This window comes from Plectrocnemia conspersa, unplaced genomic scaffold, assembly GCF_051122295.1.
Source record: "Plectrocnemia conspersa isolate PC_06_02 unplaced genomic scaffold, ASM5112229v1 ptg000013l, whole genome shotgun sequence".
NCBI lineage: Eukaryota > Metazoa > Arthropoda > Insecta > Trichoptera > Polycentropodidae > Plectrocnemia > Plectrocnemia conspersa.
In genome coordinates, this window is record NW_028277177.1 from 4366218 (window position 1) to 4391003 (window position 24786).

The following is a 24786-nucleotide window of genomic DNA, read 5'->3' on the forward strand; positions in this document are numbered from 1 at the left end:
TATCAAATTTCTGCTGTATAGCATATCATATCTACAGATGTGATTGATATATTAATATTCAGCATAACTTAAATACATTATATATACCTTTAAAATATTCATTATAAAGCAATCAATTTAAATTTACATAAATCGCATATAATATATTTTAAGAGATCGTCATATTAATACATATTATGAAGAAAATGAATTGAATAAAAAGATAAATAGATATAGTAGAAGTAGTCTTCATTTTAAAGACATTTTTCTTCAAATATTAAAAATGATTGTTAAAAAGGTAATCTTGAAATGAATGTCATTTTTTAAGTAAGCAAAAAGTCATTTATTATATTGTATAAAAAATAAGAAATAACTTTCTCCCACTTTTCGGTTAATTTTATTAAAAGCTTTGATTCAAAATATTCTGATAGCCCCCTTTTTATTCGTCTGTATTTTGATTTTTTGTGTAGATAAAATAAATGATAGTTGAAAGGAGCAAGGTCTCGAAAATAAGGTGGATGAGATACTGCTTCCAGACAACTTGTAGAACTATAAGTAAATTTGGTTCTAGCACTATTAAATTGAAAAGGTGCAATTTATTTAAACTAGAAAATGAAATATTTCCTCATAAACTATTTATTATGTTGTAAGATTTTTAACTGCCGAAAGTGATTTTTAAATTTATCTACTCCATAATCTTACAACTTGTAGAAAAGTGTCGATTTAAATTATTAAGATAATCATATTTTTAATCAAATATCTACATAGTAACCTAAAATTGTTTTGTTTAAAGATATTCCTTGTATAAAATACCTAAAAGATAATTACACTAAATTTTATACTACATTGTAGTGGTCGTTTTCCAGTAGTATTTATTATTTTGTAGTAAGCTGAACGTCGGCCAAATACGGAATTTTATTACGCCTCTGAAATGCTTAACGACGTTTTCCGGTTCGTTAAGCCTAGCGAAACCCGGGGAAAAGCGAATAAATAAAGAGGCTCATACACGATTTAACGCGAGCCTAGGTAATCTCGTTAAAATCTTGATTGCCCGAATTAGCGTCCGAATTTATTGACCTTATGGTAATTGTTGTGACGTCCCTTAACGAGTCTTCAGTAATTTAGAATATCCAAACACTTAAGTAATAAATTATACCATACATTATTAAGCCATGAATTTAAATAAGATATATATTCAATATAGACTTTATAAAAATAATTTGGTTTAAAGAATATTTTGATCTACTTTACACGCTTATTTTACCTTTATTATAATGATTCATAAATTATTATAATGAGTGCAAATATTTTGTCAACCCGATTCACTTAGTCTTGTACTTTAATCTTAAAATGAAATTAATATGTAATTCATAAACATGTATTATTTTTTCAATATTTTTCTACCGGTTTTTTTCTATACTAAAATAGACAATTTTATTATTTTAACACATATAAATCATGTATGTTATGAACGTATATAATATTCATCTACTTGGATCTTGACCCTAGTGGAAAACTTTTGATGAGTTAACCGCATTTTTGACGTGTGCATCCGTCACGATATGTTACGTGAATATATATTGCGGTCGTAAAATAACTTTTCGAAAGCTCAGAAGTTCGCGTATGATATACTACATAATAAATAAGACATTGTGGCAACTTTTGCAGGATATGCTATGTGTAGATAGGGGTTGCGTGACCCACCGGAAATTAAAGGAAACTGAATGGAAAGCTGTCAATTGCGTCCTTTTTGGGTGCGGAAATATCACAGAACGAACCAGATAAGGGTGCGATATAAAAATAAATTTATATTTTATTAATCAATTTAGATCTGTCAAACACATATGAATTACTTTTGGGTAATAATTCAAACATAATAATCCGATAAAATTTCCCATTTCCCATATAATTTCCTTCAAAACGTTGCCACTATTATTACGTGACGATAAATGTTTCTCGCGAAGGTTTTGATTGAAATTTCAATATAATATACAGAACTTGTAAATATTTAACTGAATTATAACAGTTTGGTTCATACATTTATAATTCAAATCTAGTTATTGTAATTGTATTGATTGAATTAAAAATATACTTTTGATAATAAAATACTGCAGTATTTTATTTTTTTACTGAGTAATAAGTAAAAATATTATAATTGAAGAAAATCTAATACTTGTTCTCACTATGAATATGCAATTGATATATATTTTTGACAATTTATCAAATATTATTTGCAGAAAAACTATTTTAGTAATATGAATGTAATAATATTCTTTGTTTGTCACATTCATTCATGTACTCAGATTTGCGACTATATCAATAATAAATGTGACATTTCATAAAAAATAGGGGTTGGGCCAAAAAAGGAAATACACCTGAAAAATGGAATTTGCTTAAAAACAAATATTTGGAAGTCTACCACTGATTTTCAATCAGAAAAACGCAGAACAATGAAATAAATGCCTTTCAAATTTAATAAAACGTTCTTAAATGAAGTATATTAAGGTTTTTACGTTTAACCTTTTAAATGCCGTGAACAATTAGTACGGCCGTGTACTAAAGGCCGGGAATGTTTTTTTTTCGAAAATGTGTCGATGGTATATTATAACAACGTATAAATAAATATACAATGCGCCATTTGACCAGAAAAACAGGATTGTCACAATACAAAATATAATAAAATATATCAACATATTTTCAAATAAAATATATAAAAAATAGGTTTACTCAATTTTGATGCAGAAGAACAAAAAAACATAATGTCAGAGTGGTCACAAAAATACAAAAAATACTGTAATTTTTTTTTTTTTTTAAATTTCATTTGCCATATAACTCTTTTTGTAAATATTGATTTAACATGTTTACCATAATTTTCTCCAACACGTTTGCTTAATTTTTCGTTAGATATTAGTTTTTCGAAAATCGTTCCATTGTCACAAACAAAAAAGATGGTGACAAAATCTTTGATGTGAGAATTCAAGTAGATTTTGAAAAGGTCTTTGACAATGTTTGTCATGGGTTATTATTAAAAATATAATTTAAATAAATAAAATTAAGAACAGCTATAAATATTTTATCAATCGTAATATTACTTTTAAATAAAATATTTTTATTTAAATTACTTTCGTTCACCATAACATAGTGGTGATTAATTTTAGCACAAGTTTATTTTTCACATAATATAAATAAAAATGGCAGCCATGTTAATCGAATACAGAAAGATTTATATTAGTTTTGTTTCATAGTCGAAAAATTCAATATAACCCTGTTGTTAGATGATATTTTTTTTATGTGTTAACGTAATAATGTATAAATATTCGCCACACCCACGCTTTGAGTCACACATAATGATAATTCTATATCAGGACTTTATCACTCGTGTCCTTGAAATAGTCAGAACTTCCGAAAGCGCGTTTGTTCCGCGCTGTCATCACGCCACACAAAAGGCAAACAAGAGCAGGACCCAATTTTTACCTCTAATTGTGTCGTTATAAAAAAAACCAGTGGTATACAATTATGTATAAGAAGTAGACATTTTTCCGAGAAGACCCAAATCCTTTTAAATGCCCACATTTAATAATTAATATATATTTTTATTTAAAGCTTATAAATAATTTTATTATTTGTGTCATATTTAATCATGAGTCATGTGTGTGTTTTATTTAATTTCTATTGTACAAGTTTTTCTAAAAACTCCATTAATGAAGAGACTATTGCAGATATTTAATCTTAAAGTTATTGTAGCAAAGTATACACAGAATTTGATTCAACAAGTTTTACAATACTGTGAGAAAAATATTATTTGTACTATATAATTATTTTTTGGGAATATAGTATGGATTCAAAAAAGTATGGCGAGACTTTTCTAATCAATGTAAAAGTGGATTCAAAAGCTAATGAGAATTGCAGCAATTTTATTTTACTAGTAATTTAAATTCTTTACAGTCAAACTAACCCTTAAGATTAATAGGCATATGTGATTGAAGTTTCATTTTTCAAGATGCTTTAATCACTTTAAAGATGAATGCTACTTTATTGGTAAAATTACTGCAATTTTGAGGTTAAAAATAATATAGATTAAGCTTTACATTTTTATACATTTTTGATTATTCTGTAGCCTTAAAAATTGTCACATCTTAGCAAAAAAATTAAAATGTGTCAATATATAAAATATTATTATATATTACAATTTTAATATAAGAATAATTTTTTAAATGGGTCGCAAAGATCGCAGTAAGATTTAATAGCATTATATAAGTGCAAATATAAAATTATTTTCACATACATAAATATCCCTGAAACACAAAATATACATATCTAACAATATATGTGTGATATGTAACATTCTGTTTGCGCTGATAAGACGAGTTTGCTCAGCGTTTTCTACGAAAGTGTGCGCTATGTTTGCTTTTTGTCCTTTTACTCGAATATATTTTTTTTTATCGATATATTTATATATTCAAGTACCTGAAGTGAGGGGTGATGCAAAGATCACCTGATTCTTTCTTATCTAACGTGCAATAAGCATTTTTTTGTTTACTTGACAAGTGGTGGGTCTTCAAAGCAACACATTATATCATTCAATACAAAGGAACCATTTGTATAGTTTTTTTTTGGGAAAACCTTTAGATTATGAATATTTATATCAACAAGGTTATTTCTAAAATTGCTATAAACTATATGTATGATTGCTAACGAAAAATCACATTCAATTAGATTCGGAATTGAACGAAGGTTATGAACGTAATACATATGGACAAGAAAACATTGGGATAATTATATCATATTTGCTTTAATGGATTTTATGGATCTAGTGATAATAAGTTAACTGTAAAAGACGATTGATATATGTTAGATTGTCAAAATTTACCTCAGATATACATCTGAGTTATATACAATCGTGCAAGTGATATCCGAAATTCCACAGGGAGACTCATAAAGTATCAGATTTCATTATGTAATTGTCACCGTCGAGGGTTGTCGCCCTCCATCTGATGGGTCCATTCAATTCGGACACTGGTAAATTGGCACCCCAACGGCGTATGTGGGGTTGAATCGCCCCCGATGCAAGGCTTACGTAACTGTCCGATGTGTTTTGCGTGTTAGGGGTGACAAATTGCCCAATTTGCGCCCATAGCGGTGGCGATAATGCCTATCTTGTGTTTGGGCCAAAAAGCGATAATTAAAAGTCAGTGTTTTTTTATCGGTACTCAGTCAAAAAGCTCATTAGTGCCATCGTCAGAGTCATAGAGAAGTATTTAACATTATTCTTAGATAGCGTCCATGTATAAAAATAATTTGATTCATATATGTTGCTCTTAAAATTATGGCAAAAGCTCACCAAATTACTTTCTGATTGGTGAAATATGAATTGAAATTCAAGGAGACTATTTGGCATATCTTACCATAAAATTTATATAAAAGAATAGCTGGTTCTTGTTACATAAATAATCATCTACTAAATTCGTATCAATTGTAAATTTGTGGCAGACCTTTTCTTTTATAAAATGGAAAATAAAGCACCCGAATTAAAGATAGGTTGAAATATACGCATGGAAGATTTATGAAGGTTATTCTTAATACATATATAATGTTTTCCAATTTAACAAAAAAAAGTGAAAATTTGCTTACATATGTATGTACTTATCTTATTTTTATATATTCCTTACTACTAAATTAATTACATAAAGCTATTCTTTGATAATATATAATATAATTACATTATTAAACATTTTTTGATATTTAATATTTTTTATATATAAAAGTGTTTTTCAATAAATTATCAGACATATATATTATTATAATATAGAGAAAAATGAAATATTAAAAAATCCCTAATTATTATTTTTAGCCAAATATATTTATCTAAATATGTAAAATGATGTTTTAATCTTATTCGTATTTTACAAAATACAACAATAATATTCTAACGCAGCAAAATAGATTTTGAAATATTTACGAGCAGTTCATAAATATTTGAAATATAAATCATGAATAGTATATTTTGCATGTGTAATAAATATAAAAAAATAACCTATAAGAAATAAAAACAATGAGATCGTTTATTTTTACCTATTGAAATTAATTAAAATTAGGCACACCTATCTTAACATTCCTGTAAATCGTTTAATAGAATAGATATTATAATTAGGTCAATGTCAAAGAAATGCTTACTAAAATATTGGTAAACGAAATATGATATATGATGAATTTGATCGATTCGGCTTCGCTTTTTGATGATTATGGTTGTTTTAGAACTAGGCCGCTGATATATAACTATCATGTTTTTAATGCAGCTGCTTCTTCATACATCGTTACATTTTATTTATGCGTGTGTACCATCGGAAAACAATCTTATAAATATAAAGCATCCGAAACTTGAAAAATCCTCAAAGTTTTCTACAGTGAATAAAGACAAATTGCTAGTCTGCTATAAAAGCACCGTGACCAGAGGTGTGTATAAGTGAAAATGTTGAAATGTACTTACATACACACACATATTATAGTTAGATACATACACACCTCAAGGGGTGGATGGACATGGCGCCATGGAAACGTCGAAAACAAACGGTGAAACTAGTACGAATCCCCGTCCTCTGTTTTTTTTATTGCCTTCCCCCGTTATAACACACAGAAACATTTTATTGCCTCTCGCGTAATCAGTTTATTTACAATTTAATTATGCACTAATGGTTTCGTTAGGTTGATGCATATACACCACCGGAACAAACTCAGGCTTGTATTTTTAGCACAATTAGCTACGTGGATAAAAATGAGTACATATATTGTTAATCGTGAATGGGTATTGCATTAGGGGATGGAGCAAAGTGCAAAGTTTGGATTGTGCGTTGATTAGGTTGAAAGTTTGCAACTTTAGCAGTATGAAGGGATAAGCGTGAAAGCTTTTTGAAAAATTTTCAATTTAGAATATTCTAGTATAAGATTGTATGAGTTTGGGGTTCGCTAAGTAAAAACATATATTAAAAAAATAAGATTCTATTCTCACAGACATTAATAATAAACATATGAAGTCAAATATTCATAATTGTTTAACCTGAAAGATATGCGATATACAGTTTGATCTTTAAGATATTTATCTGATTCTAAATTATGCACTAGAACTAGAAAAAAATTCTGATAGCCTTTTTTATTATTTCAGCAATCGTTATAAAAATATTTACATACGATACATAAAATCATAAGTAGCGAAACTTAAAGTAATCTAACTGTGTTTTTTTATATTTATTGTATTCCAAGAAAATAATTGTGATGTATGTATAGAAAAAAATATATCATTAGATGTTAAAAGTGTATTTGGATTACAATATTCAGTGATTTTAGTATACTAAGATCTTATTAACTGAACCAGTAATGTATCAATAAAATATTCATATAATAATCACTTAAATTAACACCAAATCTTGATCGGATTAATTGAGTTTGCCAGTTTGAGAATGTGACAAAAATCTTTGAATCATATAAGAGTAACATAAATTTAAGGAAATCCTTGCTTTAACTTTCAATACAATTAATCTTTAATATAAATATAGTAAAAGTGTTCAATGGTTTTAATTTAAAATAAAAAAATATCACGTTTTAAACATATTTTGCTTTAAAAAAATGAAAAAATATTCAAAAATTGTAAACTTTAAATGAAAAATGAAAAAATTAAATTATCTTAGGTTTTTTTTACAAACAAAATTTTCTTTGATTTTTTATATGTTCACACAAAACGGTTTTTATTGAAATAAATTGGCTTTGACAGTTTTAATGAGTGACAAAAATCTATAATATAATACATGTCATATTAAAGTAACATATATTTTCAGATAACCTAACTCATAATGTAACTAGAGTAAAAGTATCTGAAATAGTCCATTTTTTTAATCAGTGTTGATTGAGGTTAAAACCCGCGTTCTCTTTAGCATTAAGAATCGGATGTCTAATATTTATATTCTGAGAATTTAACATATTTTGCTTTAAAAAACAGTTCCAAAATTGCCTTAAAATGACAAATGGACAAATAGGGAATGACTTAAAAATTATTTCCTGTTTTTTCCCATAAACAAAATTGATGTACTTTACTTTTTTATATGTTCATAAAAACCGGTTTTTAATTAGATCAATATGTCAGTCAATGTGCGAAAAAAACCTAAATATCATATGAAAGTAACATACATTTACAGATAACCTAGCTTTATACTTTCTTTCGAATGTTCTTCATAATATTGCTTTATATTTGGAAAATTTAACATGCTTTTAACATATTTTTCTTTAAAAAAAATTATAAAATAGTAAACTTTAAATGAAAAATGGACAAATAAAGAATGACTTGTTTTTTTCCATAAGCAAAATTCCTGTATTTAGATTTTTTATATGTTCACAAAAAATGTTTTTTAATGTGATCAAAGGACTTTTGACAGTTTTAATGTGTGTAAAAATCTACATATCATATCAAAGTAACATGAATTTACAGATAACCTAACTTATAATTTAACTACAGTAAAAAATCAGGAATAGCCATTTTTTGTCAGTTCATTAAAAAATTTAAAAATACACAAAAAATGAATTTAACATGATTTTAACATTTTTTGACTTTACTAGTTTAAGTGTGTGCCAAAAGACAACAAATCGCAAAAATTTACGTCAAATTTAACTTGGGGTAAAAAAATATAAAATAATAAATTTATTTTATTTTGACGAAGGATATTTGTAATGTAACAAAAAAATGTATTTAACACGTTTTTGCCATATTTATACTATATAAAATAAATTCTATAATTGTCAACTTTACAAAGACAAATGTGAGATTACTTAAAAATTATCTCTTGCTCTTTTTACAGACAAATATTTTTAACTGTCTAATGTACATTTTTATATGTTCACAAAAACCATTTTTCAATAAGATCATTTGCCTTTGATAGTTTAAATTTGTGACAAAAATATATAAACCGTATAAAAATAACATATTTATACAAATAACCTAACGTTTAATTTAACTAGAGTAAAAAACTGATATTAATAAAAAAATATTTAGTCTTTTTACATACATAGATGACAAAAATCAACAAATCTTGTAAAAGTAACAAAAAAATTTTTTTGTAAAAAAATCTAAAATATTTAGTAATTTGATTTTATTTTGACAGTTATAATTTAGATATCTGTAATTTAACAAAAATGTTTTTAATATTTTTAGCTTATTTAAAAACAAATAAAATTGGCAGCTTGACAAGGATAACTGTGAAGTTACATAAATATTATCTCGTGTTAATTAGTATAATATATTTTTTTGTAATATGTTTGCAAAAACCATTTTATTATCAGATCATATGATTTTAATAGTTAATGTATGTGACGGAAATCTACAAATCGTACAAAAGTAACTTTAACTTTTAACTAGAGTAAAAAAATATGAAATGGCAAATTTATTTTATTTAGTTAAGCTATTTGTAATATATTATACAAAATAGTATTTAATAAAGTTCATGTTTGACAAAAATTTATAAATCGTATTGAAGCAACATGTAATATATTTTCAGATAACCTAACTCTTATTTTTTTTCATTAAGATATTTTTAAAGCAATTTAACTATTATAAAATAAACTTTACAATAAGGACAAATTTGAGCTTTCTTTAAAATTATATATTGTTATTTTCAAAATGAAAATTAAATTAAATTTGAGTTCAAGAAAAATTACGTTCAAGAAAAAATGGTAAATTTTGGACAATTTGCTTCTAGAAAATTTAATGGAAATTTGAGAGGATTTTTAGGATTATTTAATATCTTAGAGATTATCATAGCATATGTTTTCACTAAATGTTTTGTATTCTAGCAATATTTTAAGCAATTATTTTTAGTTATTATTTTCAGATAGCTAATGCCATCTTATATATTAAAAATATAATTATACTTCAAAAGAAGAAAGTTCTATATAATATTAATCCCAATGAGCATCAAAGTTACATTCTTATTAACATGATTATAAATATAGACATTTATAAACGCAATTATAATCTTCGTTAAACATAAAAGACTTTACTAGATATAGTGTATGTTTAATTTATCTGATCTTCCCATTAATAATTAACCAATTTTCCGAAGTGCTAAGTTAAATTGCTAAAGATGTTAATCACATTTTAACACATTTGGTATCCTTGTATTCTCAGCCCTGCGTCAAATTAATTTAGATTGAGTCGTAAATAATTTTGATAGACGATCGATACCAGTTTCGTGATATCGTCGCGAACGAAAGGGAAAATAAATTCGTGTTGTTCGTTTTACTCCAGTCTTTCGTTTATTCATAGCAGTATTTTATGCACGTTATCGACACGAGTACACACACCGACCGTCCGGGGTTCGAATCCCATGAAACATTAGTACCCCGCCGGCCTCACGAATAATTGATGAGGCGTTTCGTGTGTTTTAAAACTACACCAAAGCTCGACTATCGATCAAATAGCACGTGAACGCACTGGGGAGCTTTCGAAAAAGCTCGTTCTTATGAAAGTTTAAAGTTGGCAAACGAAATATGCGGGTTTCGGGTGAAAAAGTTCGACTTGGGAATGGGCTTTATGAGGTCGAGATGGCCCGAGAAACGAATTGCTCCAGGGAAAGTTTTAAAACGCATGATCACTATCATACATTTTAGAAGTGTGCTTTATGATATGAATCTTAATATGTAATATCATATGAATTTGTTTATTTTTATATATTTTTTACACCCTATAAAACGCACTGAACAGTTCAAGCCACCCCCTATACCCCAATATATAAGATTATTATTTTGATTCAATCTATTTGCGTCGATTACATCATACCCGTGGCGAATAAAATCCACACACGATGGATATTGGTTTGGGGAAAAAAATGGTTTATACGTTTTATAGTAGGTATGTGGCAAAATGAGGTCGATTTTCACATATAAAATATATTGCATAATGAGTGCGATTTTCATATATATTGAATGAAACTATAATGGGATTTTAAAGTGATTAAATTTTACAGATTTTACGACAAATTTTAGTAATTTGATAATTTCAGGTAAAATAGTTAAGAATTACTAAATCTTCTTATCGTAATATATTGATAGAAGTATCTCTGAAGAAAGAAATTTTATCATCAAGTCATTTAAAATGGCTTTAAAAAATAGAAAATATATTGGGCATGATTTAGATACCTTTAGACTGTAATTGTAAAATCATTTTAGGCATGACATACATGCCTTTGGACTTCTAAAGATTAAATCACTAAACGAGCTAGATTTATTTATGGTATAAAAATAATTAGCTAAGTGTAGCTTATAGAAAATATCACATACAGCGTAGCTTTCAATACATTTTTTAATGTCTTTTGGATATGTTTTTCATCATGAGCCACACTACAGCCACAAAAAATTAGTAAATGTATCATTTGATAAAAAACATACACTAAATATACTAATTGTTCTTTAAGAACAATTTTAAAATGAAGTTTAAAATCATAAGAGGTGAAACTAAAAACGTAACCAAATTATTTTTTATTCTTAGACGATTGTATGTTTATTTAAAATTAATATCAATAGACGTTAATATTGAATAAGGTTTTAACTATAGTTATTTCAATATATATTATTTAATCAACTAAATAAATATAATAGTAATTTAATATAACAGCTGATTTTGCAAAAAAGTTATAATTAACATCAAACCGTTTTTCGATTGGATTTGACTTTGAAAGTTTCAGTGTGTGATAAAAATCTTTCAATCGTATAAAAGTAACATATATTTCAGATAATTAAATCAAATTTTATAACACGATCTAACTCTTATTTTATGTTAGCACTATTGGAAATAAAAAAATATGTTTTTACTATAGTTAACTTATATAAAAACAATATTAAAATTAAATATTACTTCAACAGTATCTCGTATTCTTTTCAAAGCAAAAATTTTCATCACAAAATAACGGTTTTTCATTATGTGATTAAAATCTACATAACATATAAAAGTAACATAACGTTTTAGGGAACGAAACTTACAATTTGACACTGATAAAAAATCTGAAATAATATTTTTTTTTCATAAGATTGAAATTCATATTTTTGTTTAGCTATTAATAAATAAACAACAATTATATATAATAAAATTATAATTCATTTGTTTACTTATCAGATGTTATATTTATCGATTTATGTGTTTTCAAATACAAAAAACGGTTACATATTATTTAATAACATTTTTTCCTAATATTATTAATAAAATCAATTATAAAGAGTCCAGCTTATAAAAAAATATTTTTGTATAGCTTAGAAACATCTTGATAGTTAAATTTATTAGGTAGAAGCTAATCTAATAGACTAATTTTAAATGAGTATAAAAACCGTTATCGGGCTAGCTTTAAATGCACCTCTACGTCTATAAATAATAATAAACTATGTTTTTATTAGAATATGATTGCTTATAAAGACTATGTATTTTCACTCTTTCGTATAAAATAATACATATGGGCTACTTTTAAAGTGCCACCTTTGCGTTTCAGTAAATTTTTATACCTAAATCTGGCTAGCTTTAATTTATTGTTCATTTTAGACTACTTTTAATTACGTACCATAAAATCAAAATTTGTTCAAATTACACTACGTATGATTTTGAGAATAATAGTAATTTTTAAAAACAAATTTAAATTGCAAATTATTGTTTTTTTTGTGCAAATTTACCACAATTGATATATGTTAACTCTTGCGAATATTTACAGAATATTTTTAAAGCGTTTCAATTAATTATCATTAGTCATAATATAATAATAATCGATTCAACAATATTTAACATATTTCAAGGCTACATTTATTAATTAAATTTGCATTTTCTAAAGTATACAGTTCGATTTTTTATATTAGTAATTTTAATTTCTCATTTTTGCTAAGAAAAACTTTAATGGTTAATTACACAAACATAACTGTGGAAAAATTAAACCGTTAATTTTTCCACAGTTATGTTTGTGTAAGTTGAAATTTGTAGATTTGATATCATATTTTTCTATTTTTAGGACTATTTTTTAATTTTCTACATTTAAATTTGTTTTAAAAAAAATTGCAACAGTGAAATTTATATTGAAATATATATTTCCTCTTTTGTTGAAGTTGGTACATTTTAGGGATAATTTTATAGCTTTCAGGATAAAATTTATACTTAATATGATAATATGATAATATTAAGTATCAAAAACGGCAAAGATTTCTTCGCTATTTTTAAATGTCGATTTCTACATAAGTATATTTTTGGATTTTTAGGGAAAAAATAAAATGTTTTTATCGTAAGTTAGTTTACAACATATGTACCTTTAAAAAAGCTAACTCTAACATACTATTACTACATTTCGTTCATATTGGAACATATGTTTATAATGGCAATATATTTTCACTCCTTTCTATAAAAAAATATATTAAAGAGCTACTTTTAAATCTGTTTTTGTTATATGATACATTTATAATATTCAGCTTATTTCTTAAGTATCAAAAATGACAAGATTTTATGGACTAATTTTATATACCTATTTTCATGTAAATTTATCGTTTGATTTTTATGAAAAAAAATTTAATTTTATGTATTTATCGAAAATTTGTTTACGACGTACTTTAACACTTTTACGTTTAAGTTTAGTATATGATACAAAGTATGCAAAAATGACAAGTTTTTCTGGTGAAATTTTTCTAATAAAAAAATATAATTTTTATCAGAAAAAATATTTTTTTAGGCAATTATAAGTTTAAGTTATGTTTAAAACTTGATAAAACTTTGCATGATATAAGCATATATGAAAATATAGAAAAACATATAATTTTTCGTGCTACTGAAATTTAGAAATACGTACGTCGTTATTTTTTTTATGAACACCTTTAAATCTTATAAATAATTTTGCACAGTTAAATTTGTAGAACATTATAAACGTTTCTAATGGCAATTTATTTACCCTATTTCATATGAAGTATTATATTTATGGGTTACTCCTTAAGCAGTATCTTTGCACTGCAATAAACTGTTATAATTGGAGTTGAATAAGTTGATTAGAATTACAGCAAAAAATTGCATAAAAATAACTTTCCAATATTATTTAATAGAACATCGTTTGATTTTAATAAAAAATAATAAATACTTTGCAAAAATTTAATATTTCTGGGCTACGATTAAATTAAAACTTTGTATGAATTTGCATATAATTTATAACGATGTTAATATTTTTTTACAAAAATAATGCTTACGTAATATTTTTAAATGCAGTATATGCAAATAATTGTTTTATATTTTATTACAGTTTATTTTGTAAATTGTATATTGACAGTACATTTCCACTCTTTAGTAGAATATCAAATGTACGATCTACTTTTAAAAAACTACATTTTTTTTAACTTTCATATAAGACATTTAGAAAATTGAGGTTAAGCTTAACAATGTGTCATTTTTTAAATTATTTCAGAATAATATACCTCAAAGAGTAATGTAGTTCAAAGTCGATTCTAGAACATACTATATACAGGCTAATTTTAAACCGAAAACGTTTACGTCTTAGTACACTTTTTAGTTCATAATAAACTTTTAGTTTAAATTTCAGAAATGTATATTTAAAAAAATTATCTTGCACTACCTTTACATATGGAAAACTAAAGAAAAAAATGTGAGAGTTAACACAAAATTTTGATTAACTATTCAATAACATAATCTTAATGAATGTGATTAAACGTTTAAATTATCGTAAAATACACATTTAAATTTGTTTGTGTTCATCATTAAATACATTTTAATCTTGATAATATTAATTCAATTCAGTTAAATAAAAATTAAATATGTTTATATCGTAGAATATTTACGGATGACGTAAACGTATCGGTTAAAAGTTTTAACGTAAAGTTTGCTACAGTTAAAGCTACTCTTAAACGCGCCACCCTTCAAACTTTGTTGTATGCGTAAGTTTCGCATGTACTACGAGCTACGATCAAAATATTCGGGTGAAGTTTTAGCGAGGAATTTCCCGTATCCGCGAAAGCCTGAAAGTTACGTCGGCACTCAACTGTACAAACCCTCGCGTACGTAGCGTAGAAAACGGACCGTTAAAAAAGCCTACACACACGTAGGTATGAGCGTAGAAATTACGTAACGCTGAAAAATAGTCCGGGGGTGAAGCACACACACAGAAAAAAGTTATATAATAATTGTAGCCGGCGCGGAAGGAATACAATATAAAAGTAACGGTAAATACGATTTTAATGAAGGTTTCGGTACTGACCGTGCACGGGTCGCGGGCAGGCGAATAGGAGCGCCGCCAGCAGCACCGCAGTGGCGACGGCGACGGGGAGCCGGCGTAGGGGCGCCGAGTGCGCGCACACACGCTTGACGCGCATGACCCCTGGCTCGGGCCTAGGGCGCCTGGCCTCGGGCGCGGGTCGCAGCCGACTGCGGCCGAATGCGGCCGTCGATACGCGCGCCGCGACGCCCCCCACCACCACAAAGGCGATCGACGCTTTTCCGTCCCCACCCCGAAGTCGGCCGCCGACCGCCTGCCTCCCCAAAACACACACATGCGAACACTCCTTGCGTGTGCGCATCGTTATTGCACCCGTTGAAAACTCAACGGAAAAATGTAAAAAAACAACACGCTGATTGTTCTAAGAGTGTATTACTAACCGTATTTGAAACTGTAATATATTTTATACTTTTAATCACGATGGTCATAATTTTAATAAATAAATAAAAATAAATAATGGTTATATAACATTGACTGGAAATGTTCTTTGTGTAATTACTTTTTCGGGTTTGACTTTGCAACCAAAAAGACGCTTATTTTATTTAAAAAAATATTAACAAAGATAATTCACTACATGTAAATATATATAAATTAGTGGCGTGGGGTGAATTTTGAAATAGGGCATGCGGTCCGGGGGGGGGGAACAAAACTATATTTTTAAATTTATTTATTTTATTTGATAAACATATGTATTTATTTTTAAAAATTAATTTTATTCGACGCTCCTTACAAAACTGCATAATATAATATATTATCTTTCATTAATTTGCCTAAAAGTTTTTTTCAATTGATATTAATGCAAGAACTGACTTTGACTATTTCTAGTGAATGTATTTATTATTTTCATTGTAGAAAATGATCTTTCTACAAAAGCACTTGTCGCCGGTATGGTAAAAATTAATTTTATTAAATTGAATACTTCCGTTAAAATATATTTTAGTTCATTTTTAATAATCACATTAATAATGCAATTTATAGATTTTAAATGAAATTCTGGTGACGAATATATATATAAATAAGTTCACTTTTCAACCTCAAAAAATTAAAAAAAGTTCCATACGAGCGTTGAAGTGATATAAAAGGCGGTTCTGAAAAAATCTTTTCGTATTCCTTAAATTAAGAACACGATCATTGATTTCACACCTGCCTGGCTATTGGTACGGGAAGCCGGCAGCTCCCACTGCGAGACATTAAGGCCGAAAGGCCGGAGAAATCAACATATTCAAAACGTTGACCGCGTAACGTTTGAAGTTCTAGTGCGCATGCGCGACCAATTCAATTCCTGATAAGCAATTCATGGCGTATCGACTGCGCAAGACAGCTGGCCAGCAAGCCCGCCCGCGCTGCAGTCGGCTTTAACCGCTCCCTTGGTATGGTTGTCTGTAGCCGATTTTCTGAGAAATTACTTTTCATAATTACGTAAATTAAAAAAATTAAAAAATATTTAATTTTTAGAATCGTTTTACATGATGAGGTCTTGTAAAACGCCACGGATAGAAATGTAGATGCTGCTATAGCAAGTCTTGGAAGTCGGAAAGTCTTCGCTGGCGTGTCAAGTTTTATTATTGTCGGCTGTGTATTTCAGAAGAGTGACTAGGATTGTAGTTAGGGATTGCAATACCGGTAGTACCGATAGCATTAATACCGGTATTGAAGCAAAAATTGACCTTCGGTGCTACCGATTTTATAAAATGAAATACCTAAAAAAAAATTTTCTCAAATCTGTACATTTTATTTTCTAAAAACGATATCTCAATGGCTTGGAACTACAAAAACAACAATTCCATATTGCAGAAGCACAAGCGAAGAATAAAATAATGCTCATTGTAAGGAATTAACCTAAGGCGTAGGCAGGCCTGCCATGAGGGGGAGGGAGAGGGGACAAACTCCCGGGGCCCGACTCTGGAAGAAATCATAGCAAAAATATATTTATAAAAATCGACCTCAAATAATAAATCTGAACTAAACTACAGTTGTTTGAGATGTATGTATTTCAGTTATAATTACCTTCAGCCCTTTTTATACGTACAATAATTAAAGGAGCGGACATTGCATTCAAAAGTACCCACTTTCACAATAAACATTATTATTTAAATGGACAGATTGTAGTTTGAAAATTTTAAGGTTTAGTAACCCTAAGAGGTGTGAGTTTGCGGTCAGTAAGACGCAGGTGGAAACTAGTGAGAATTTTATTAGATTATGTTACATATATTGCGGCTACTATGGTTTTTTCCGAGTAATGGTGGAGGAGCTGGCGCTGGGATGATGTCCCTGGAAGATCCTCAAGGATCTTGTAGGTGGCAGTGACAGTCTCTTGCTGCGATGATCGTGTTTGGGAGTTTCAGGTCGTATCTTCGCGTCTGTCGGTGGGAGGCGTGACTGCCGGAGTTTGCCAAGTGATTGCCCTCCTCTCATTAGAGTCCAGAATTAAGTATCCAGGGCTGCAAAACTTGCTGACGAATAACAATTATTCAGCGATTATTCAGCCAATTGTTGCACTCGCTTCTTAGAGCGATGAAATAAGTATACGCCTTTAGAAAGTGACATTTGCTTGATATATATCTCTGAGGTTGATTTACGAAATACTTTAATCGGTTTTTTTATTTATTTTTTCACGATTTTTTAAAGATATAACACATTTATTGGGGTGCCCCATTATTATGGCCAATGCTGTATATTCATAAAGTTTTAATCAATTTTTTATTAATTTCATAATATATGTTATTATGTTATTCAATTAGTATGATTTGTTACGATATATTTACATGCTTAAGTATACGTTTTTTGCGTTGATTGACACTTATTAGCATTGATATTGCATACCGGGAATTATTCCTAAAAATGCAGCCATGCTAAATAAAAAAAAATATGTTTAAAATCACCATTTATACATATTTTAAGTATAAAAACGATAAAGATTATGATATTTTTAAAACAGCAAATATCAAACTTTGTAACCTCCAAAATAATTTCTTTATTTTTAACACTTAACGGTCGATTCACACTTTGATACTGATGAAAAAATGACGATTCATCTTACATGTTTTGATTCCAGTTTCTCATGCATCATATCAATACCAATGACCTGCTTCAGTGACTCTGAACCGGTGGTATGCGTAAGATACTTTTAGCACTTATAAAATATTTTATATAAATATAAAAAATAACTACTATTTTAGCGTTGTGGATACTCGCATTGCAGTGTCTTTGGCTAGATGACAATAGAACACTGAACACTAGGCAATAAATTTATAAAGAAGAATTTAATTCCGTTCCAAAATAAAATTTACGAACTGCGAAAAATGTAGCGAAACTATCTGTACAAATGAAATGTAGCAATATCATAACTTTTTTACATTTTCTAACTTTCCATCGATTTATGCAATTGACAAGTTTTTAATAAAATAAATCAATATGTACATTTGTACTTACATTAATGTATAATTTTAGTATATGTACATATATCATATGCATACATGTAAATGTGCACAGATTTTGTTATTTTTAACATACTAGGCACGGATGTGCATTGACCTAATATTTGACCCACTACCTAACCAAAAATCGAAGCTAAGCTAAAAGGTAGTTTATGGCATAAATTCCAGAGGAGATAGACATTCAAAAATACAAATATGGAGTTATTATTTTTAAACTAATGCATCATCATCACTTTATAAAATAAATTATTTCAAAGCTTCATATATAATATATGTATGTAGTTTTATATTTTCTTTTGTTATTGTAACAATAGAATATATATTTATATAAAAAATTATATTTAGTTGAATTTAGAGATACATGTAAAAAAATAAGCACGTGCCGTATCATATTTAAGACGGTAAGACAATACATATATGTATTATCTTTAACAGACATCGGCGTTGTATCCACAATCATATTATATAAATATGAGAGATTATACACAATTTCGCTATCGATTGATTTGTTTCCAGAACACGATACAAGTAAGTTATTTTTTTTTCACTTTTTATAAATTAATTAAATGTTTTAATGCTATTACCGAAAACAAACACAATTTATGATTCACTGGAGCAGTAGCGGAATTTTAATAAATGGCGCAAGACGCCGCAACGCATTGAAGCCAATTTTTAAATGTAATATAAATTTCCAATTATTATATACGTTTAAATAATATTAACCTAATTATACATGACTTTTCAAAACACAGTTATTTAAATACATACACCATCAAAGTTTAGTGACATATGAAAAAATATAACAAACGCAAAAGTTAAATTTCACAGTTGCCAATCAAACTTCGATTTTCAGTTACAATGAAAGTCTTAAAGAAAGTATTTAGATTTTATAGATTATTTCAATATGTGGTAGCAAATTAATTTATGGCTGTAAAACGCGAAATATGTTTGTTTCGATAAATTAATGTTGAAACGCTTTTATTTAGTTTAAATGCCAAAGGTTTAGCAATTATTTTTATGTTACAATAGTTGAAATATAACCGTAAAATTTGCGCAATAAATGGATAGTATGATATGGATACGTGTTGTCTTAATAGTCTTTAAGCCGTCTCAAAGATCGAATAAAATAAACTCTTAGAGATTACAGATGACTGTTTGGCTCAACCAGATCGGACGGTCAAAGTGGAAGCGGCTGTTTTTTTTTCTGGATTCACATATAATTCGGGGTCAAACTCCATTTAATTCAAGCTGAAAGTTCTAAGGTTAAGTGCAAGTTAAGACCATACTCTCCCTCGACTCTTTCACTAATCTGAATGATTTGAGTTGGAACTATAATTTATGTTTTTATATATTAAATATTTTATTAGAATTTCTAGCTTTCTAATTTTAAATAGGTGCAATTTTTCACCTATTTAAAAGTAGGACGGACCAGAATGAATCGATTTACTTCGTTTGATTATATGATGCTAAGTTACGAAGGAATTTCGGGCTCCTGTATTTATGCTTGAATCGTAGAGAAAATAGGCAATAACAGCTGTTGCTACTTAACATTTTTAATATTTCTAAGAAAATAAAAATAGAAATTGAAAAACGAGATTTAAATTCATCGACAGGCAATTTTTATGGCGTAACTCTGTGGAAAACTTCCATACATTTTTACAATCTGCCGATTCTCACGCAGATAAAGTCGATTAAAGTAGTCTAAAAAAATTGAATCGAATTGAAAAAATCTATAAAAAATTGTTGTCTTTCAAATACTTCAGTCTTTTTAAAGGCTTGTATTTTTCGGATCAGAATTTTAATACGTTTGTGGGTATTTATATTAAAAAGTACGTCGTTCAGATGTTAAGCGACCAAAATAAATACTAGATGATCAGAATTTATATTAATTGTTCGGAATTTATATTAAATGGTAATAATTATTTTGCTAGACTTTATTATAATTCATTGATCAGTATTTATAAAGAGTAGCCGCTATCTATATTATATAATTTGTATTTTAACCTCTAGGTCAGTTTTATGTAGACAGATGGTCAGCCTAATATTACATGGTCAATATCAAAATGTTTTAGGGTTAACTTGTCAAGTTGCGCTCGCAACATTGTCAGATGTCAACACAACAAGCCAAGCGTGCTCTTCGCCGCCGCTCTGTCGTTATTCCCGCATCGTTTGTTCCTCTGAATACTTCGCATCTTACATTTTTGGTGAAAGCGAGATATTTTATAAGAAATTTCTAAAATAAATTATTTATTGCCCATTTATATTTATAAAATAGCATACGGTCAGAATAAAAACAAAGAATGATCAAAATAAAAATACAGAACTTTCATGTGAATAAAAAAATACAAAAACATTTTTTTAATTCACATGATTATCCTATATTTTTATTGCAATCATTTGCTATTAATTCTGACCCTAAATAATATAATTATGACCAGGTTGTTAATAAAATTCTGACCGAGATTGGAATTTTATTATGACCACCGTTTAATTTGTTGCCATTTTTAAACATCTAGCACAGGCCCACTCTTTCTTATGCCGCGGGAAAAAAATGCAGCGGTTAAAAACATTTTAAAATATTCGTACAAATTTAATTCTTAACTAAAAAGGCTCTATGAAACAAGGAATACGGATTCTCGATTTTACATTATTCTCGAGAAATTTTCGAGATATAGTTCTTGAGAAGATACACTAACTACATGTAAGCAAATGGTATTCGATAAGAAAAAGCATATTGCTATTGCTGAAATTACTGTGTAATATATAGCTTTAAAATATATATGCATATATTACAAATGACTTATTTTTTTATAGCTTACTGTAAATGCAATATAAAGTAATAATAAATAAATAAAAAAAAAGAATATTGGAAAAATATGGAAAATTAATTCACTTTAAAGGGTTAAAGATATAAGATACCATAGTCATACTTTTACCTATCATTGGACATATTTATTTAAACACAATTGAAACATATTATAGCATATACATATATTTTTAACACTCAAATCTTATAGCTGCTGTACCGATTATGTGGTTTTGTGTGATTGCGCAATCGGCTGTAGCTGGTTGTTTCTTCTCGCGATGGATTCGCTCAGGTGAACATTAAAGTTGCAGACAAATCGAAGATATCATAGATAGAAGTAGGTCGACGGTTTTGTGACCTCCTGTTCCTGCGTCGACATCAGAAGGAGGCAGTGACCTTAGTTGACCGGGTCAGAAACAACATTGAACTAAAAGCCAGAATCGTACGTTAAGTCTGTGAGCGGCGAATGTAAGCTACCTATGTTAACAGCGTTGTAGCCTATGTAGTTGAAACCAGACTAGCTGACTCTTGGGGTCGGTCGACGAGAAGAGCATTTTCTCATCGATAGATCGACCTGTATAGATCCATAAAAAAAGACCGTTTGTCAAATGGCAAACTTTGAATTTTAAGTTACAAAAGTTAATTTATTATTTTATTAAAAAGAAAATACAATAAATCAATATAAAACTAAAGAAATAATATTGACAACTCGCAAACAACCATTGCCTTTACTTCATTCTTCAAAAGGAAGCTTCATTCAATGGAGGGCGGACGACAAATAACTGGTTATACATCTGAACTTTAAGTTTAAATTCATTAAACATATCATGCTCTGGTCCAAAGAATTTGCTGCTATTGTGGTCTAAAAACAGATATTTACCAAAAAAAGTGTATTCATAAAATAAATCAAGGTTAACTGTATAAACAGATAATTAGGCTACTAATTACATACACTTGCTAGGGGTGGAGTAACACCAGTACTATTTTTTTCTGAGCTTCACGTTATTTAAAATTAACTTTTACAAATAATAACACACCATTCAAAACTAATCTGAAAAATATTTTTTTAATTCTATAAATTAAGGGCCATTGCCATTTATATTATCTTATATTTAAATATTTTCTTGTAAGCTAGAAAACGGTTATAAACCAGTAGCTTGTACTTTATTTTAAAATATATATATTTGAATGCATTTATAATTTTGTTGTGGATTTATTACTCTTTAATACTTTTACTTATAACAGTGAAAATTTTTATTATCTGAAGAAGGTTTTATAATTTAATTGAATTTAATTTATATAATATGTATTTTATTAATATATTTTGTTCAACATGTCGCACGTCGCATATTATTATTTCACATTATCCAAATTATCTTATTAATATGACGCAGTGAATACATACAAGATTAACGGGGGTCTGAAGTACCCTCTAAACAAAATATAAATATTAAAGGGTCATGATGAATTATATACACAGATGAGAACTTTTTTAATTATGTTAGGGGTAGTGAGATGTAAAATTAATCCGATCATATTTCATTGCGACTGAGTGTGGGGGAAAGTGACTCAATGGCGTAATTTAATCCTGTATGATAAATATTTAATCATCGTACTGGGTTAACACGCGATTAAGCATCAAATTAACTATTAACGGTAAGGATTCTTAGATGTAAGTTTATATTTTAAACAATAAATCAGCCCATGTACTATTTATACTATTTCAAAAAAAGGTATAATTTCTTTATAATATTTTTAAGACGTTCACTGTTCTGAATAATGCTCCCTCGCTCGCACCTAATCTGTCCAAGGGTAATGCACAAACAATTCGTTTTATGGAACAATTATTTTATATATTGATCATTTAAACTCTCCTCATTGTGATCTAGCCATTGGCGAGGAACGCAATGAAACAAATAAGATATGAATTCTTATGCTATTAGAACTATTTTGCTGAGTAAAAGTGTAGCATGCTAAAAATATAGTTCCGTTTTGTTTTTATTTTTGGTTGACAATAATACGCACGAAATAGAGTACAAAACACGCAAAAATATGCAAATGAATTTTTTGCCGTCCTCTGCAATTTGACGGTAATTCAGTATACAACTAAACTAAATCGGCACGAATGCCAGATAAGATTTATGTACATGCAACGTAGAAAGTAAGATAGATATAAAAAATATCTGTATACATTTTAATTTAAATAAAATTTAATAAACAAACAGAAAGAGTTATTAAATAATATATAAGGTTTTCTTATAGTAAAATATATTTAAACGGGAGTTAGAATGCCATTTGAAGTAAGAGTTAAAGTTGGAGTGGGAGTGGTAGTTTGTATAGACGTAACCTAAATATAATGTTAAAAAGGTACTACTAAATTTGTACTTAGTGGATTTAATATTAATATATAGTTAATAAGCTTAATATGCGAAATAATATCAAGCTGTAAATATGTTGTAGATTGAGCGCTGGTGGAGAAATGACGTCCTCTAGATGACCCGCTGAGGTTTCTCGTATTTGTTGTTGTTGTTTGTTCTCGGCCTCGGTCTGGTTGTCTGTTGTCTCAAATCTTATGATTCTCTTGTCTCGAATCGCTTAATCGTCTGTTGGTGTGACAAAGTGTCAGATCAAATCAATTGTATCACTTGCATATTCGACCAACGAAATATGTTCACGCCTTGAATACGTGAAACTGTAAGGTTAATGTATTCCAAAGGTCATTTATGAAAGAAGTAGCTTACAATAGCGGTTTTTACGCCGGTAAGACGCATTGAGTATTGCATATTTTACGCACAAAGCGTTTTTTTATGGTTATTATTATATGAGCGGTTAACGAACGTGATAATAGGGTGTCTGTTCAGTTACACATTTGTGGTATTTAGTATTCATTATAAGCCCTTTCTATCAAAACGCGTTGATATTTCCTTTTAATAATTTTGAAATTGTTGTTTGCAAGACCTCAGCGTTAACATTTTTAAGTAACATATACATATAATATTACTTTATAGAAAACTATGATTATTGAATATAATGTTTTTTTATATTTAGGAATAATTACAATATCACCCAAATCATCCGTGATGGGGTCAAGAAGAAGCCAAACAAAAGAATAGTAGTAACATCCTCTTATTTCTCAGATAATTACCCACTTGATTATCAAATTTTAATCACCAATGAAGCTCACGCCAAATGCTCAGACTGATACCGAGAAAACGGTCTTTCCACTTCGATTATTAGATTTAGTCCAGTTAGTCGGTCACACTGGATATACCGAAATATTTTGAGC

General features: G+C 28.3%; 1 protein-coding gene across 5 annotated transcripts in view; it reads right to left on the reverse strand.

The window, feature by feature from the left end:
* Window positions 1–15422, reverse strand: part of LOC148227090 (protein kinase C-binding protein NELL2-like) — an 82046-nt gene extending 66624 nt beyond the window's left edge. For all 5 annotated transcript variants that reach the window (XR_015812023.1, XM_088202514.1, XM_088202516.1 and 2 more), the window contains exon 1: window positions 15240–15422. Coding sequence is in view for 4 of the 5 variants with exons in the window: in XM_088202514.1 (XP_088058640.1) it covers window positions 15240–15354 (115 nt within the window). In the remaining variant the exon portion in view is untranslated. The remainder of the gene's footprint in view (window positions 1–15239) is intronic.
* Between the last annotated feature and the right edge of the window lie 9364 nt (window positions 15423–24786).